The following is a 20,135-nucleotide window of genomic DNA, read 5'->3' on the forward strand; positions in this document are numbered from 1 at the left end:
ACAATAAAGTTTTCAATCAATCAATCAATCTGCAAAGCTTGACAGTTCAGAGATTTGTAGTGAGTGAGAAAAATTCATGCACAACAAAATTCAAATATTGAGCGATATGAGAAAAAATTAGACACCCACGCAAATTAGACACCCACTCACAATCGTGCGCGCACGTCCACATACACACACAAACCACATGCGTGCGCATGGTAACAGTTATAGCAAGAAATGCAACGAATAACGCTGTCTGGCAGCTAGTCGGTCAACAACTTCACGCAGAAGCTTGAGTGAGATGTGTCTAATTATGCGTAAGCACTGTCCAACTTGCTCATCTACACACAGCCTGGTTTCATTGTCAAAGTTACGAAACGCCATCCGACCAGTGTATGCTTTTATCGGTCGTTATTAACCATATAGAACTAGATACGGTGCTTATCAACTATGATCGCCTGCTGTCAACCTTATGTAACTTGATCCGTGCCTTATCAGACAATATCGGACGGTATTAACATTATCTGATATGATCCGACACTTATCTGCTCGTAGTGGTTTTTAGCAACCTTATCGAACACGATACAAAGCTTTTAATTCCTAGTGTTTGCTTTATCAGAATTGCTCCGATCTTCATATGCCATTATCGAAGTTTAGCACCTTATCCATCCATGTTGAACTATTATCAACCTCGGTGGGACGCATATAACCCGTCATCTTTGCTTTTCATTCTTATCAACTCATTGACTGCTTATCTCTCTGCGTTCTGCGATGTAAAATGCATAAGCCCTCAGAGGACACCGGAATTTTCGGTCAAGGGACGCCCCCAATATAAGGCGCAACCATTGAGAACCTAAACGCATAGGCAATCTTGCGTATCAAGCTATAAGTTTTCGCAAAATGATAATTTTGTTTATGTCTACAATTGTCAAAGTCGGTTCTGCAGGTGGTCCTCAGGATGGCCTTTATTCCAGCATTATTAGGTCTTTGAACAAAGCTTTCAAACAAACTGTCCTCCTTTGACATTTGTTTCGCATTCATGTGGTTCTGCTACCTTCACCTTCAGCAAGCGTTAGTGTTTAGCCCATTGGGCAAGACACTCGGCTTCTGAGCGTGGTGTCAGCGTTTTTCCTTTGCAATATATTTTCATGATACATGAATTTCTTTATAGCGATTTGTCTTATGTTACGGACAGACAAACAGAATTCCTCGTTGATAGGCGTAGAAGTGTATACGGATTTAAATAGATTGCAGATCGCCAGAGTTTCTCGCAAAACGAAATGTAAGGACGAATGAATTGCCTTCCCCTATTGGACTGCTCCCAGAGCCGCGAGAACACGCTTTCAGTATACGTGCTTAGGGAATACCAGAGGGCGAAAAGTAAGAAAAAAAGAAGAAAAACACCTGCAGTCACAAATACTCAACTTTTTATTAGTCGCAATCATTCGCCGCTTGTCGACGAGTACTAAATATTTCACAGCCCTATCCCATGAATACGCAGCTGCGGTGCTCACACAGCAGAACAATTGTGTGCTTCGCAAACACACGTTGCAGATGATGATGTCAAAAATCGCACTGCTGATGCTGAGCCACACTGCTCCTGTCACAAATCGACCTGCATGTGGACAGGCACCCATTAAAATGAATCGAATGCTTGTAATCTTCAGGAACTATGAACATCTCGGAATCTCAACTACGACTAACTGACTGACCATCAAGCCAACGCGTTCAGCAAGACGCCACATAACGTCTGGAGAATGATTCTGATCGGAACAATTTTTTTCTTTATTCTTATTTATGGAGAAACTTTCCTTTACTCATGCAGAGGGTGTGCAACTTAGTTGAATTTACTAACCAAGCTATCGTTTCTAGGACCATTTTGGCGCTTTAATGCTGCTTAAGCGACAGTCTTCGCTACGCGCTAAAATGTGTTTATTTTGCCGTGACACAGACCCCGCCATAGCAAAAAACATCCCATTAGAGCTCCAGAATAATTTCTCCACCTGAAAAAGACTTCCGTCTCTCGCTTATCCCTTTTGTCTTTACGACATGCCGAAGCGATCGCTCGTAGACTGCTTCATTCTTATGTAGCGCATGATTCGTTCAGGTTATATCCGCCGTAAGAGAGGTCTCGAGCTATCCCAGGATTGCTGCCTAGTGACGTCATTTTCACGACAAGCATATCATTGCGAATCAACAAATGTAGACGATCTGCGCAAACGTCTGATGCACTGTGGTTTAAGCATACCAGCTCTCTAAGGTTCTAGCTTAAAAGGCTGTCACCTGAAAATTCTAATATCATTTTCGGTTATTTCCTTAATGGTTATGCAGCAATAGTGGCATGACCTTCACGTTTTTTTAGTTTTGCGCGATGTAGTAGGTAATGGCACAGAACAAATATACAGTGCTTAAACCAAAAGATTAGTTCTTGGCTCGCAGTCGTCATATGCGCTGGCTAAAGGCAAGGCTGACAACGCGCCCTTTCAAAGTGCACCATTATTTCCAGGCAGTTTTACAGAAAGTGAAATAACACATGATAATGACATACCACATTAATAATTGAACCACCCGGAGGAGAGTAATGCGTCTAATTCAAGCTTAGAACGACAAAAAGCTGAGCTAGTTGGGAAGGATTCATGATGAAAACAAGGGGGTAATGCGTGCAGACATAGGCGCAAGAAAAGAGAAGTGGACAACACGAACGCGTGTTGTCCACTCGTGTAGTCCACTTCTCTTGTGTGCGTGTATGCACGCCTTAACCCCTTGTTAGCATTATGAACGTCTTATTGAATCGCGAAGCTTGTTTTACCGACCAGTGCATGGCTTGGCTTGTCGCGGTTGTCATTTGACTCACCGTGTAGAAACGAAAATAAAAACATTACATATCAGATGGCTCATTTCAATTCAAGGCCCCTTTGGAATGAGATACCTTTATTCGAGCGACCAAATGTTTTCTTAATTTAGCGCCATTGGATAGGCCCCTAAGAATGCATTGAGAGAAGGACACCTTAAAATATTTTAAGTGAGGGCGTTCTTGGTAAACTGCCTCATTACATTGGCTGCAGAGCTTCTTCCATGGAACTAGAAACACTACTGACGTGTGAAATTTTCGTAGGAAGAACGTCACTTAGTTTTGAAGTGAGAAAAGTGCGTCGGTAAGGCGATATATCACTCACTCGATGCACATTTATAATATGACAGAGAATCAATCTCAGTTAGAGGAGTTCTACCATAGCAAAGCGTTGAGCTTTGTGCTATTTTGCATTAACCTTATTTTTCAGGTGTCGAGTCAATTTCACTTCGCGAATGACATTCCTATACGGTACTGTTTCGAAATATACAGGCAATATCGAAGATGTTCACGGTTTGGAAACAGCTCATATCTAGTGCGAAACCTTATCATTGCAAACCATTAAGGCTTGAGCTCGAAAAGCCTGTTATGTCTGCTAACAATAACTAATTGCTTCCCGCCTATCTCGCGAACTGTGAAGGCTGATTTCTGCGAGGGCAGGGAATGTAGGATTATTTATTAAGACACGTCAGAAATTCGCGCGAGAAAAGAAACTATGAGGTCTGTAAATGGTAATATTTGGGCTTGTTGTTGTAACATTTTGGTATATTGTTACTGTAGGATTTTGTACAGTTAGTATGTTATGAATGTGTTACTCAATCGTCCATGTCACTATCAAATTTCTGTGGAACCGTTAAACAAAATGGTTTTTGCCTAGTACGCAAGGGAGTTATTCTATCAATTGCTCTCTTACATTGTCAGTAGACACGTGCTTATTAAAAAAAACCTACAGAAAAAGTGACGGTATAAAGGCGGTGACCGTTCCGGAAAAAAAATTGTATGAAGTTAGCACCTGTGCATGTCTGTTTTCTCTTCTACGTCCTGGTGCTTTTTGCGCTAATTGAAAAACTGGAATATGAGGACAGATCCAGCATTTAGAGAACTCAAGGTTTACCTTTGCGGCTGTTTCATTAAATTGCGTCCGACATTTGTCTTTGTCACGTTCCCCCTGATCGCTCAAGCTGTCTCATGAAACGAGGACGCTGATGTTCACCAGCAAGATCTGTCCGCAGCAATTATATACAGGAAGAGCAATTTTAGGTTTTATGGCATTTTTAAATATAGCCTGTATGAAACACAATAATTCTAGTCGTGGTCCAGGAGTTTCTGTAATACGATACTCTGAAATGCTGTTCAAATGCAAGTCCCTTCAGTAGAACGTATTTTTTAATAACAAGCACCAGTAAGAATAAATTTATTTGACCATCGTAAAATTATTAGCGTTTTGAGAAAATACTAGAAGTTAGAAAGATGACGCGTATTCTCAGATTTCCTGCCTCAACTATCGAACTTCAAAAGTCCATTTGGGTTTTCAATATCACCATTATGAGAGACAAAAGATAAGTCAAATATGTCAATGAGATGTTTGTTATCAGCAATGAATTATATGAATGGGACACCCTAAAAAACCTGTACCCTGTAGTAAGCGTCGCGGAAACCCCGAAGAGACCCAATGAATCAAACAAGATGGCATGAAACACTTTTGGATGCGTAGATGAAGCAGCCTGCATAGTAGAGATCTGAATGCTGAATTTAAATACAAATTATTCAGGATCAGGGCAACCAGCCCCAGCTGTCTCTAGCAGCTCGATAAGGAGGACGCAGACGACACATGGAGAGCTAGCACCAAGGACCACTTGACCAATTCATGAGACGGCGTCACAATCAGACTATACGGGCTAAATACGAGCAAGGGAGGGAGATGTTCATTTGATGTGATGCTTAACCTTAGGGCATTGGAGCAATTCTTTCTAAACTTTGTGAATAGAATAGAGAGGTACCCAGCGACACTTCGATCGGCAGAACGAAATAAGGGAAGTTGGATAGAGAAGACCCTGGTGTAAACTTTGCAGCTAGTGAATTCAAAAAATATATCAAGAGAAGAACGTAACTGTGGTCACTGATCAACAAACACTACTCTGCATACTGCGTCCGACAAAGCCTGTGGCACAAGGGCGCTATTAAGGAATAACCAGCTTGTACATGAACATGTTACAGGAATAACCAGGTGATTAAAGTTCCATGACTGTAAATACTGTTAGTGACTGTTACATGACTGTCATGTACAGTCATGGCATGACTGTACATGACTGAGGCATCGCAAGTGCTATCTAAACCCCAACGTATTGGGAATTATTTCCAATGTCCCAACCACATCTGCTGTGCACATTGCCATTACAAGAGCACAACGATGAACCATGGACGCCATGTGATGTGCAATTCTTTCAAACTTTCTCAAGACACCGTTTATCACAAAAAAAAAATGGCATGCCTAACACAGTAAGACAACTTCATACAAAGGTTCTCCACGGCAGTGAAGTGTGCGACACTGGAGAAACTAATTCACGAGGAATTGATTCTTTACTCAGAGACGACAGAAGCCGCACTGGCATTTGATCGTGACTGCCTTATCCTTTGACCTCTGGTAATTATACAGAGCGTAGCCCGCCCTCACATTCTGGCACTACTGTATGCAGGTCATCGAAACATGGTAGCCTTAAAGAAGTGCGCAAGAAGCCATATGTGGTGGTGAAGAATTGGTAAGGTGATTGAAACATCTGTGCAGCAGTGCCATGAACGAGATTCAACGCAGAACAGCTCACCCAAATTTTCATTGCAATGTGGGACCGTCCGCAGACAATACGGCACAGAGAACACGTTGGCTCTTTGGGGCTACTACACAAGCACACCTACCAAGCCTTTGTGAATGCTTACAGACCCAAGCACCCAAGCAGTATCGGCATTTGTCACTTTTATACTCCCATGTTTCTTTGCTCCGTTTGGAAAACCACGTAAAATAGTCTACGACAACGAAGAACAGTTATTTATAGGCGTAAAGAGCAGTTGAAATCACATACATACAATTAAATCAATCGCAACAAACAACAGGCACAAAGCTACGTCGCCAAAAAAAAGCACACCACTCCCGAGGGAGAGCATTTAGACTCTACAGTGTCTACTAGCGAGGTTCCTGTGCAACACACCATGGTTGTCACAGCTACAGGATTGACAACTGCTAGAGCAATTTCTGACGAAAACTTCTGCGTGATCTTGACCTTCGCTAGCCACGAAAGATAACACAAGTAATGAAACGCTCAAGGAGACACTACAACCACCCCTGTACCGCTCAGTACGGCACAGAAGGATTGCCCGGCATTTTCGGACGAATACCGATTAGATTGTTGTGCAAATACTGCAGCACACTGCAGCAACACGTTGATAATTAAAATGTGCCAGTGGTGACGTTGTGCGTCTGCTAATTGCATTAGAAGAACAAATCAGACAAGACACTCAATTGCCGAAACATTGGTACACATCAGACGACTTCTTTGATACATCATCCCAAGACACGAAATGGGGTTTAGCTATTCCTATGCTTCCAGACTCACTTGAAGGCCAAGGCAGGAGCTCGTATCAACCATCCATCTTGACGTCACAAGGAGAAACCACCCAGGGTCTAGGCCTCCAGAGGCTAAGTCGCTAACCCGACCCCATACTGCAATATGATTTTGTCTAAGGGAGTAAGAATTAATCCGTGGTCTAATAATGAAGAACATTGAAGGGCATGGCCCATTCGCACAAGCAATTGGGCACGAGGGAGCCTCCCGTGGTGAAGTCAAGCCAGCCTTAGCTCCAACGCCAGAGATACCGTCTCTTCATATCCTCCTTAATCCTTGTATCTAAAAGATTTGTCGGCAGGCAACAACTGCTTTGTAGACGCAGAAATATCCTTATGCTATCATGTGTATTAATCTTGAGACGTGCTGCAGCAACTAATGTTCGATACACTCTGCATAATTTACAAGGCGTGTCGTTTAGTCGGACAATTTAGGCACATGGAGCTGAAGTGTGCGCAAAGTAGGTAGGGCGTAAATGTGAATTTGCTCGTTCTGTCTCACGTATTTATTCTTCTTCCTTTTTCGAATTTTCATCCAAAAGTTTCAACGTTTATGCTACAGCTGCTCGTTCTGTTCTTTTCGTGCACTGAATTGGTAGGGTTAGATATCGCCACACAAGATTGCTCGGAAAAATTTATTTCTAGGCCATATGAAGCCACATAAGTATAATGCAGCAAAGAGTTAGACTAACTTCTCGAACCGCCTAGATAGGATAATATACTGATGCTGACAATTATCCAAAATGAACTCAAGAATAACATGAAGTGTTAAAGGAGGAAATCAGCATTTAGTTTGACTACACTGGTATATTTGGCGTGTACGAAAATTTGTCTTTTTTTCTTGTCATTCCAGCAAATCAAAATGTGCGTCGCTTCTTTGCAGGTTTGAAAGAGGAACCTCACCCAATGTAAAACTTCGAATTTTATAATTAGGTCACTGCATATTATACCACCTATTCTGTTTTTGAATTCTGCTCTGACAAGTCTTACATTCTTTCTGCATCGCTTGTGCAAGCAGCCGACTATCGTGAATGCTATAGGAAGGTTCCAAAACGCCATGTGAATTTATTGTATTCAGCTTCAGTGAATATCCATGGCACGAAGTATGCTAAACGTTTATGAATATAGTGACCTACTTAAAAAAGAACGGCTTTATTGTATGAAAGCAAGATTCGATTCTTTAAACAAGCAAATCAATTAGGCATCGCACGTGGTTCCCAGATTACGCAATATGAACATCATGATCAGGAACCACGCTGCAAAGTTTAGGACTTCAGCGGTGCCACGATATGCCAAAATGGATTTGACGCAGTTCACTTAAGTACTCTGCAAAGCTTGAGAATACAATAATTATTAGTTGATGAGAACAATTCTGTCTATTCTGATGAGAACAAGCTGTTTAGGCATGCGTAAGCATTGTGCTATTGTTCATAGCCTCGATGCGCGGTCTCATTATCAACGTTATGAAACTTGATCCGACAAGTTTACTACCTTATGTGTCGATACGAACCCTACCCAACTAGATCCAATCCTCATCAGCGTTTATCGACTGCCATCAATCTTATTAAACTTGATGCGAGACTACGCAGCCCTTACCGCTCGGTATCAACCTAATCAAACTTGATGTGACCCTTCTAAACTCTCCATGGCTCTTATCATCGTTATCGGACTCGATGCGGCCCTTCTGAACCCTCATCGACGCTTTATAAAATTGGTCTGATCATGAAAAGGACTTTTAACTCTTTGGCACCTCATCGAGCCGCTTTGATCCCTTATCAATAATAATACGACTCACACAACCTTTCATTCTTCTTTATCATCTCGCTGACAATCCGTGTTGCGTGACGTTAAATGCATGCAGGAGCGCCTCCAGCGTAAAGCGCGTGCTGCGGCCACCAAGCCCATATTAGACGCTGCGCGTGTGCCATCAAAGTTTCGGAAAACTGGCACTTTCAATATGTCTACAGTGCTATGATTCGGCTCTACAGGTGGTTCTTGAGATGGCTTTGATTCCACCCTTACCAAGATTTTCAAAACTTGTTTCATGGAAACTGTTCGCCTTTGAGATTTGTTTCACATTCCTGCGGTTCTGATATCCTCACCTTCTGCAAGCCTAAGTAATTATCCCAGTGAGTAAAACACTCGAATTCTGAGCGTGGTGTTCTAGGTTCGAAGTTCTCCTCAAGCATCATATTTCTTTTCAATTATTTACATTGTAAATTATTTCTTTATCGCGATTCGTCTTATGGGGCGGAGAGACGGACGGGCTTCCTCGTTGGGTAGTCATAGAAATGCTCACATATTTCTTTAAAAAAAGCACACCACTAAACCTTCTCGCAAAGTGAAGCGTAAGGACACAGAAACTGTCGTTACCCTATCAGATTACTCGCAAAACAGGGAACACACGCTTCTTGTTTAGGCACTTTCAGGATGCAAGAGGGCTAAAATTTTTATCAAGTGCGTAGTCACATATAGTGAAGTTTTTAGTAGTGGTATTTGTTCTATGCTAGCCGACGAGCGCCACCTATTTCAAAACCACGTCACACGAATACACAGCTGTGGAACTCACACAACATCAAAGTTGAGTTCCTAGTATGCACACTTTGCGGATTTGGTGCGTCAATAATAGGCTATGGCATTTTCATGATCCCGCGGCGATGTTCTCATATGTGAGGAAAAAAAAAGAAGAATAGATCGGAGAAGCAGCTGTAAAAGAATTCATTGACGTCACTTTCCTAATGTCAAATATCAACATGCCTGTCGCAGGCACCCTTTCAAATGAATCGAATGTTTGCCACATTTAAGAACTAGGAATAGCTAGGAATCTTTATAACGATAACTCACTCAGCATGAAACTAATGCGCTGTCGTAAAAGACCATGTAAGAATTTAACAATGATTTTGTCGTCTCCAGCACAGCAAAAATATAGAATGTTTCCACGAATTACTTACTTACAGGCCTTACCTTCGAAGCACTATTGGGGCGCTTTCATTCAGATTACGCGACCTTCTTCGCTACACGAAAATATAGGTTTATTTTGCTGTGTCTCGAGGATGCAAGAAGACTACAATTTAAAGCAACTAGGTATTCACAATTACCAAGTTTTATTAGTTGTATTCGTTCTCCGCTACATGACGCGCGCTAAATATTTCATTACCATTTCACAGGAATGCGCAGCTGTGGAACTGCTACGGCAGCAGAGTTGAGTTCCTAGTGGGAACACTTCGCCAAATGGTGCGTGAATAATAAGTTGTGGTATATTCATGAACCGCCCGCGGTGTTCTTAGATGTGAGAAAAAAAAAGTAAGGTATACTTCGGAGAAGCAGCTATGAAAGGATTCATTGACGTCACTTTCCTAATGTAATAATAATAATAATATTTGGGGTTTTACGTGCCAAAACCACTTTCTGATTATGAGGCACGCCGTAGTGGAGGACTCCGGAAATTTTGACCGCCTGGGGTTCTTTAACGTGCACCTAAATCTAAGCACACGGGTGTTTTCGCATTTCGCCCCCCATCGAAATGCGGCCGCCGTGACTTTCCTAATGTCAAATATCAACATGCCTGGCCGCAAGCACCCTTGCAAATGAATCGAATGTTTGCAGTATTTAAGGACGAAGTAGATCTAGGAATGTTTACCACGAATTACTCACTCAGAATGAAACCAATGCGCTGTCCTAAAGCACCATGGAAGGATTTAACAAAGATTTTCTCATCTCTTGCACGCAAGAAAAATTGTTTCTAAAGATTTTTTATTGAGAAACGTCTTTTACGTTCGCATGGGGTATGAAACTCGGATAAATTTGCTTACAGACCTTACTTTCAGAACACACGTGGGGCGCTTTCATTCAGCTTATGCGACCTTCTCTGTTATGCTATGTTCAGACTACGTTCGTAAGGCGCCGATTTTTTTGTAACATGCGTAAGCGGAAGCGCAACAAGCATATGCGTGTAGTTCAGACTGCGAACGTAGAGGTACCAACGTGCGCAATTCACGCAAAAATCGTGGGTGAGAGTGTTAAAGGGTCGGCAACATTTACGACTGTGATATTACGACCGTTGCGACACAGCCAATGACCGATAAGCTTTCAGTTTTCAACAACCGGTGACGACACTTCCGTTCTCCCGTCTGCAGACAGCTCCGGGCGCAGGAAGTGCCATTCCGCCATTCCGTGCGCACGATTAGGTTGGCTGTGTTCGTGAAAATTTGTGCAGTGCGCCTTGAGAGACTTTTTTCAGTTGATCTGGTTTATCCGCCGAGGAAATCGATGGCCGCAGATGCGTGCTCCGAACTTCGATGGGTGGTCTCACTAGGTTTTCAAGGAAGCGGAACTGCTGGGGCGACATGCACATGAAGTTATGAAACATCACAGCGTCACCAGCTCGGAGCTTGGCGAAAAGGTTGTGAAAATTGCCGTCCACGGCCCTGCCGAGAAATACTTGCCGCACCCAAACCCTTCTGCGTCGCCTTCGTCGTCTTTGGGCGATTGAATACATGACTATAAGTTTGTTTTGAGCGTGAATTTCTTCGATCTCGGCCAGCGCTTGCATGTTGACAGGAGCCATATTGGACCGCTGGTGACGTCGGTTCTGCAGCTCCGAATTTGATTGGCCTGTTGTAAAAGCCGTAATTTACGCAGCAGTAAATGTGAACAAAGGTGCCGTCCTAACTGCCGCAACTTTTTTTTTTTACAGCCGTTACGTTCGATACGCCGAAAGAACTGTTACGCGCGTTACGACCGTAGTGTGAACATAGCTTTACACGAAAATTTCTGTGTTGTATTTACATCAGAGCAGCAGCAGCAGTGAAAGAATTTAGTGACATCCCTTTGCTGACGTCGAAAATGTACCGGCTTCGGGACAGGCGCCCATTAGGAGGAATCGTATGTTGGTAGGATTTAGGAACTATGAATATCCCGGAATCTTACCTAGGAATAATTGACTGAGCGTCAAACCCACGCGCTGTTGGAGAACACCACATCACGACTTGATGATAATTTTGTGCCCAACAAAATCACATTTTATTCACATTTATGGAGAAATGTTCCTTTCTTCATGCATGTGGTGGGAAAATGACTTGAATTTACTAACCGGCCAGTTGTTTGTAGGATCATTTTGCCATTATAATTCAACTTGCGCGACACTATTGGCTACGCGCAAGAAAGTGCTTATTTTACCGTTACTTGAATCCCTCGATACCACAAAAGGTCATATCAGAGCTTGAAAATAATTCTGCCATGTAAAAAACACATCCGTCTATCGCTTATCACTATTGACTTCATGATATTCATAAGCGACCTCTTGGATACAGGTTCATTACTAAGTAGTGCTTGATTCGTCCCTGTTATGTTCCCCGTAAGTAAGGTTTCGACCTATCGTAGAATTTCCCCATAGTAACGTTATTTTGGCGTCAAGACTGTCTTTTTTAATCAACTTGCACGGCCTCTTTCTATGCGTCCAAAGTGGAGGCACCACCATTTCCCTCATTTCACACAGCTATGGTGCCGTGCCTGTTTTTTCCGGTGCACATGTTAACCAGATTGCTCTTACACATGTTTTCTCATGCGATTCGCATTCTTTCCCGAGTTCCGGCTTTTTATTTTTTTCCTATCTATCTGTCTATGTTCGTACGTAGACTCAGTGACCAAAGTTGTGTACCAGCTTTCGCTACAAAATATGGCTCATGGCCGTGATGTCGCCATGCTCACTTCATTATGGTCTCTAATTATCTAATAACTGCGTCGCCACTATGAGTTATCTTAGAGCTTCGATCAAAAAATATGTGCTCATCGTTGTTATATCAGCAGGTTTGCTGCTCCCTCATAATTGCAGTTTGGTCAATCACCGCTCCACACGATATCGCCGTCAGATCTTAGTCGCTACTCAAGCTTTGTGCTTCAGTCATCGTTACGCCATTGTTGTCATATTCTCATCGTCCTCCAACTGTCATCATACTGTTCTTATGTCATCCTCGTCAGTATGTCGTCATCGGAGGTTCGTCCTCCTGCGTTCATCGTCGTGATGCCATAGAGGTCGGTCCGTCATTGCCATTCTAACTTCGTCATCCATTGCTCATTACGCCGTCGCCGCCATGCCACGGTGGGCACGCAGTTATAGTTAATCCATCTGTTTACCGTTGTGATCATCGCCTTTTTTTCTTTTTATCGACATCAACCTTTCTTTTTCATTCTGTCGAAATGGTTCTATCGTCATTCATTATTGTTTACGCTGCCGTGGAAATGACACCTTTCTGACACAGCCGCTATGACGCGTTCGTTGTGATACCGCTGTGATCATAGTGTCCTGGTCGTGCATTAGTAGTCATGGCATATTTCTTATCCGAATATCGTCTTGCTGCCTGGGTCGCGCCATCCTTGTAATTCAGGCTTCGTGATGGAGTCGTCATGTCGTTGTCATGTCATGCACACGCCGTAATACCATTTTCTCATACAATTCGTACGCCACGTTCATTATAACAAATTCATCACACAGTGGTATTGATAAACTTGTTTTCTTAGGGTCACCGTGATGGCACTGTGGGGACTGAATTGTCGTGACTGCAACTTCAACATTCGGCTCGTTTTGCAGTCGTCTTCAGACTGTTGTATTCATGAAATTGTCGTCATACCATTTTTTTGTCGTCGTCGTCATGCAGTCGTGCTACCATCGCGCTCAGTTCGATAACATCATCTCATTGCTCTGAGAACGTTACCGTCATGGTACTTTTGTCGATCCATCCAGCTCGTTGCTTTTTCATTATCACGTGATATCTACGTCACCAAGCAGTCGAGATTGCAAGACCGTTGTGATGCCATTTCCATCATATCATCGTGATCACAAAGTCACTATCACGCATTCATAGCCATACCCTCGTCGCCTTGCCATCGTCGTCTTTACAGCTTCTACATTAGGTTGCCGTGATTCCATCGTTGCGGCGGCATCATAGCCCTCTATGGGTCCTCATGCCAATGGCACAGAGTCGACCGAAAAGGAAATTGTGCGTCCACCCGCGTCATTCTAAGGGTAAGTTGAAAGACTTCTTTTTCCTAAAATTGAAATAGAACTGGATAAGTAGCATTTTATTTCGCGTAATATTAAAATACAATAGTGATTTTTGCACCGAGTATTTGAGCACTAGTGACAGAATTTAACTAAGGAGTGCATTCGTCATCGGGAAAGAGCTTGAATTTTTCGGCGAAGTCTATAATCATGTCCGGAGTATACCTCAGTTTCTCGATTATTGAGGCCCTTTTTGGGACAATATTGATGCCTTAGAGATTCTCAAGCACTAATTCTCAAGCACAAGCACAAGCACAAGCACAAGCACAAGCACAAGATTCTCAAGCACAAGACGTCAGATTTGCCTTTATTGACCCTTTAAAGCGATCTGCGACGTGGTCAACGTGAGCTCCCGCACGAGCCTCATCTTCAAAGCGGTCTACTATGTTTGCGGAGAGGGTGTAGTGCCGGTAGCTTAGTATGCACTGTGCTTTCGACATTTCGTTAGCGTGGAAGCGAGAGATGCACGAAGGTCATTTCAATCGCTGCTGCTGGCACCATTCCACACTGACCCATTTTGATGGCGCGTTTCAGCGCTCCACGAGGGAGATGCGTTCAGGTTTACCTGTGTGCGCGTGACACCGTGTTTGTTAAGACACGTGGGTCAGGTTAGTTGGTTTGAATCCATGATAAAACGTGTAAGCGCCACTGAACATTCAGTCGCGCTTACACATTCTATCATTCTACATTTAGTTTGTAGGCGAATGTGTTTAGAAGTTTATATGGCCGATAAAGCTACTATCCTTACTTTGATTAGCTATCTACTAATTTGGTATAGGAATTGATGCTTTGCTTTCGGGCAAAAACTGCGACATTCTTTTAGGAGTGTTTCTGAAAATATATTTCATAATTGTTGCACATAAGGTCCTTGATCGACCAGTGCAGCAATATGCTGACACAATGAAAACAATTTGCTTTATGCGCTGGCGTCCACAATAGCCAAAGGCCATACAAAAGTAAATAAATTTTATTCATTCACTGCTATGAAAAACACCGAAGGCTTTAAAATAAACATTGTCTGTACGTTGATGCTAAAGCCTCAATTATTACATTGGAACGCTACGCATCCACGTTATACGAAACTCAATCCACCCCAGGATGTCTCGGTGCGCAATTTTTGTGGAGCGGCTGAGAGTAGTACTGCTCGTGGACGACGACGTCAGTGCACAAGTTCTTGGCATCGGGAACACCTGCAACAAAGAGGACAGTTTACAGTTCAAAGTAAACGAAACATATCAATACATAATGGTACACCTCAAATGAAGGTGTTTATCTATGGACGGAACTGTTAAGCTCCCGGCAGAAAAACTTTGTTCCTTCACGTTTCATTAACTCGGTTTTCTTGATACGCTTCAAACTTTTTTTATACTTGGCACTACTTACAAGGCAAAACGTTTCGTGCATATATTCATGATCAAACCGAGTGTGCTCACGGCTGTCGTGCTTCCCACTCGAAACGCATCTGGCTTGCGTATGAGTTTGATGATCGAACTCACAAGCACCAAGTAAGCATATCTCCGAGCACACCGTGCTCTGAGTGTGCAGGAGATAGTTGCTCACGAAATGACCGTCACGTGTTCAGGAGAGCCACTCGACACATTGTCAGTTCAAGTGGCCTTGGTCCGATCACACAAACGAAATGACCCGTGAATGTCAGCTTCTCTAACCGTGCTGTGAATTGTACACCTTGACGCCGGGTCAATGAAGCGGGGAGCGTTTCGCTGTCGAGTCCTGCCACCGGTGCCTCGCCTTTATTACCCATTCGCCGCAAGCTCATGAATTTTCCCACACGTAGTGTCTTCACAAGCGTGTTCCCCGAGCCGTGCCTATTGCGCACTTTTAGCTCGCATTTGCTGCTTCAACCTTTTTCTCACGTAGAACCGGTCTGCTGTTAAATGACATTCTGGTTATTTATCTGGCTTTAATTTTATTCGTAGCTTTCTTGTACGGTGCGTAAAATCGGTCGCTCCACCAATGAACTAAGCTCAGCAATGGTCGAATTGCATTCCACTAACACAGTTTCGCGCAGAAATGTTACTCAGGACCTTAGCTGGTTTGAATTCTACTGTTACAAATCTGATTCTGGCCAATAAAGCCGCATCTTGTTAAGGGTGGAATTGTTTCTGGATTGTATAGTTTTGTAAGGTTCAACATGTGCTCAAAATGTCATTCCAACATTTTTCGTGTCACAGTCACCATAACGCAATACTTCAAAGCGAGAAAAATCTTTTTTTAAAGCTGTTTCGTCAGATTGATCACAATGTGACCGCCTCCCCCCCCTCCCCCAGATAGAAGCCATTAATCGAACAGCCCTTCGCCCTGTCTTGCTTTCTTTGTAGACATCTTGAGAGCTGTTTTCATGAAGACTTATTTATATGATGAGTATTTGCGGAGTAAAGAACTGCGCAAGTCTTCCAAATTTGTCCAGGTTACGGCGCGCAAAGCAAAGTCCTATATTGCGCGCGAACAGTAACTTTGAGAAGTTTAAACGGCCTTAACAAATATACACTAAAGGAAGCCTACTCAGCCGCAACAAAGCACGAAAGTAGTTCAGTATATATAAACATGTCTCGACACAGCTTCAGCAGGGCTACGAATGTGTTTATTGATGTTCGCATGGAGCATGGTCGTGTACTTTTAGGGGAAGCACTTTCCTTAGCGCGGGGCCACGCTCAGGAAAACGCCTCATGCGGTCACTGGACGAATGGCTTGCGCATGCGCGTTGCGAGCCAAAGGCGGGCCCTATGCAGCATGACGTTTGTTACTTTTCCTGCGTGTGCGAATCCTCGCCTCTTGCTGGCGTCATAAATTTGCTTACATCATGGTACCCAAATGCAAGTATTTCGTATCACCGAACGTAAGGCGTTGGGAGTTATCGTGCATAGCAGAACTGCTCAAAAATGTAAAAGTGTTCGCAGAATTGCTGTTGTTTTGCATATGCTTTTATGATGAACACGACATTTTTGTGACCGCGGGCTCATAACACGTAGAAAGTCCGAGCAGGTGGGAGGCATAACACAGCATGAACTTATCATACAATTTTTACGTCACTCCCTTTCCTTACATGTCCGGTATCTCTCGTTGTCTTGCTTAGTTTTTATACTCTTCCTGTTCAGCCATCCATTTAGTGTCAAATCAAAAACTCTAAATGCACATTTCATCGCTATTATATCAATGCAATCACCTTGTCCTAATGAACGGACGGCCAAGTAAGTTTCAGAGGCAAAATGAAATATCCTAAAAATACATGTACACGTTTACACGCGCATTATCTGTCAGTGACTGGCGTCAGGAAAATATTCGTTGGCTGCACCGCATTTTTTTTTCATTCAAGACATAGATTTGGTGGTTATACTAGGTATATTGGACGGATTAAGGGGGCTGTGCAGTTGCGAGTTCATCAGGCATATTGAGACAAGTAGCTCATTGGCAAGCCTGCAATGCAGACGGCATGTTTTCAAACGCTGAAACAAATAACGCCTCTATGAAAAATTCAGGGCCCTTCCACTCAGTGAAGAAGGATGACCAGGGAAGCTCTGTATGTGGGCCGCTTAATGGCGAACTGCACCTCCGGCGAGGTTAGGCCTGGCATATCTTAGGCCTGGCATCTTAGGCCTGGCATTTTATCTTCGGGGTCTGTGCACGTATGGGCAGTTTTTTGTCTACACATGGACACGATTCCGGGGGAACTAGTACTTAACAGCTTCGCTGTAATTCGCTGAAAAATCAGTTACATCTTCGCGTTTCTTATTTCTTTATTTATTTACTGACGATGACAAACGTGGCACAAGCGGGTTCGTGCGGTAGCGGTGACATGTGCCGGTGAGCCAGCTGTGGAAGAAGACGAATTTCCAGTTCTAACTAGTTTCTATATAATCCACGCGCATAAGTTATAATGTACGAGTTCACTGGGGTATTCGAAAGGCCAAGTTAGGGCTGCAGCACTCAGTTTCAAAATACATACAGAGTCACAGGCTAAAATCGGCTTAGTCGCGCAATCCCTGGTCCATATAAGTTTTCTCACGGGTGTACGCCAATATGCGGCTCTTCCTTCATCGGCACTGAAGCTGCAATGACCCACTGCAACTATGTAAATGTATTGCTCAAGTGTCCATTAAGGTACCAGGGCCGTCAGTCATACTTGGGCGGCTGTAAGTACGTATAGATGCATTGACACTTTCCATGACAAAACATTCGAACACAGACAACATTGAATTGTTCTCATCACCAGTATACGACAGCGTTAATCAGTTTTGGCCTTGCATTGCACTTCGACCATCCATCTTTGTGTAGCCCACAAAAAATTGTTGGCGATAACTGCTGCATAAGGTAATGAACAGGAGCTTTGCATTACACGAGGCAGTCAATACGACAAATACGGCGCGGTTGCTTCACAAGAATTGACCCGAAAGGTATCCCTCTAGAACCCTTTTTCGTTAAATAAGATCATTAACTATTGCGTAGAACATCTATCACAGGGTGTTACCAATGGGATGAGTATTGCGTAATATTCTATGCTTATGCAGAAAAATGTTTTCCTTAATAATAGGTCAAATCAAATGTCAGGTGCATACTACATGTGTAGGTATGAATGCGCTGCTCACAAAGAAAAAAATAACTCCGATCACTTCAGGCACTTTTCGGTAAGATTACTCACCTAGCAGCCGAATCGTAAGATTGAATTCACTCCTAAGAATGTCCAGAACCTTGTCTACGCCTTGTTTCCCCTGCAAGTAAGGAACATAAATAAGTCTAGTGGATCTAAGAGGGTAATAGGCGCTGGGTTTTTATAGAATAACTAAACCTTGAGTTGAATGGGTGTGTAATCTTCTGGTTTTGCGGGCTTGTGAAAAAAACACCCTTGAAATTTTAACCAGGCATCCGCTGGGGCGTTCGGACGAACTAAGCAAACTGGTCGTCTGATGCCCTGAATATCTATCCTGGAGTTCAGCTCTGCCCTGCCTAAATTTCCATCATGGATTCCAGCTGCGCGTTTTGGCACCGAGCAACAATTGTTTTACAACTGCTAACGTCAACTGTTGGTCAAGCCATGGAAGTAGGTCGGTGGATAAGGTGTCACCTTTCTGAGCTCGAGTTTGCGTATTCGCTTCCGGCTAGGGCGGCCGCATTTCGATGGTGACGAATACAAAACGATCATGCACTTAGATTTAGATGCACGTGGGAGAGGCATAGATGATAAAGCTTAGATCGCAGTGCATTATTGCGGTGTTCATGATAATTATAGCGCGGTTTTCGGACATACAATTCTACAATTCACAATGTATGGAGTGTAGGAATGCTGTAAAATAGGTTTGCATTTGAGTTTCCGCGTGATAGAATCATGTTTGCTTGTATGTTCAATTTACAATAGGACGCCATCATGTTTGTACGTTGCATGTGCGTAGTACATTATGATTCCTCTGATGCATATTACTTCAACAAATACATTAAATCAGTGGCGCCTCTGCGCTACACGGATGGCACGTGGGGTATGTGTGGTTCGGAATGATTTTTCGCGAGAATGTGGTTGACGTGGGAAGCCGGATTTTCTGCGAGACAGCGCCCTTAATGCTGTCGCGGTTAAAACACTAAGAAGCCACAATTTGCATTACATCCCAGCTAGAAGCTGTCATCTGACCGGAATGCTATCACCTCTTTATTGCTCATAGACGCACAATACAGTGAGCGGTGCAACGTCATTTATTGCATATGTTACACCCGTACTAAACAGTTCGTTGGACCAATAAAGCTAAGAAATCGCATTTATGCATTGAGCCTTGATACGAAGGCCAGTCTTGTTTGCACACAAGCGCGGGTGACCGCAACTGTTGAGACCCGTTCACACCTGAGGCGGAGCAGCCAAAGTGGGCGAACTGGCTAGACGAAAGCGGGGGAAACCTTCTCGCCAGGCGTGTAAAGCGAGCGGAAAACCAGGCGGCGAGCCCGATCGCTCTTCTCGTCATCTGGCAACGCCAGACGACTGTAGCGCTGGTGTATTTCGAATGTAAACATCCGGTTGACGTAACGCAAATGGCGTTCACCATTTCCGAGCGAGCCTCTGTGTTCTCTGCTGAACTGTTAAACGATGTGATTAACTCTTTCCCTACCATTGGGAAATAGGTGTTGCTTGCAGGTTATGACATTTTTTTTTTGCTGAAGGAACTACTGCGCCCAATATTTTGTGTAATACATAAAGAGAAAAAAATCAATGCACCTTTTACGCATACAATTTTTAATAGCGAGATAAAGGTTATGAAAATGTAAAAGTTTTATGAATCAAGATTGTGGGATAAAATTGAACAAACTTTGTAAAGGCCCGCTTATATCTACTAAGAAAAGTATGTAACATAATTATGAGACGTACAAAATATATTGCTGTCTAATTAGCACTTTCTCCAAAAAAATTATTTTTTTTGTGAAAAAGGTATTTCATTACAAAAAATTTCAGCACAAGCATTAAAGTTTTGCATGCCTGGCAGTGGCTGCCGATGTTCCGGGCTGCCTTGTGTCGTCGCCGTTCTCAAAGTCCGGCGAAGAGGCAGCATCCTAAGACTCCCTGCTGGTCGATTCATCGATAAAATTAACCACAGATGCAGTAGAATCGCGAGATGTGCGATCTTTTGAAG

General features: G+C 43.2%; 1 protein-coding gene across 1 annotated transcript in view; it reads right to left on the minus strand.

Moving 5' to 3' along the window:
* Positions 1-14,528: 14,528 nt before the first annotated feature.
* LOC135914294 (2-Hydroxyacid oxidase 1-like) overlaps positions 14,529-20,135 on the minus strand; it is a 30,489-nt gene continuing 24,882 nt past the window's right edge. The window contains exons 5-6 of the mRNA XM_065447077.2: positions 18,167-18,236; positions 14,529-14,699 (exon numbers count right to left, since the gene is read on the minus strand). Coding sequence (XP_065303149.1) covers positions 14,593-14,699; positions 18,167-18,236 — 177 coding nt within the window. The 3' untranslated portion in view covers positions 14,529-14,592. The remainder of the gene's footprint in view (positions 14,700-18,166; positions 18,237-20,135) is intronic.

Source organism: Dermacentor albipictus, chromosome 8, assembly GCF_038994185.2.
Source record: "Dermacentor albipictus isolate Rhodes 1998 colony chromosome 8, USDA_Dalb.pri_finalv2, whole genome shotgun sequence".
NCBI classification, from domain to species: Eukaryota; Metazoa; Arthropoda; class Arachnida; order Ixodida; family Ixodidae; genus Dermacentor; species Dermacentor albipictus.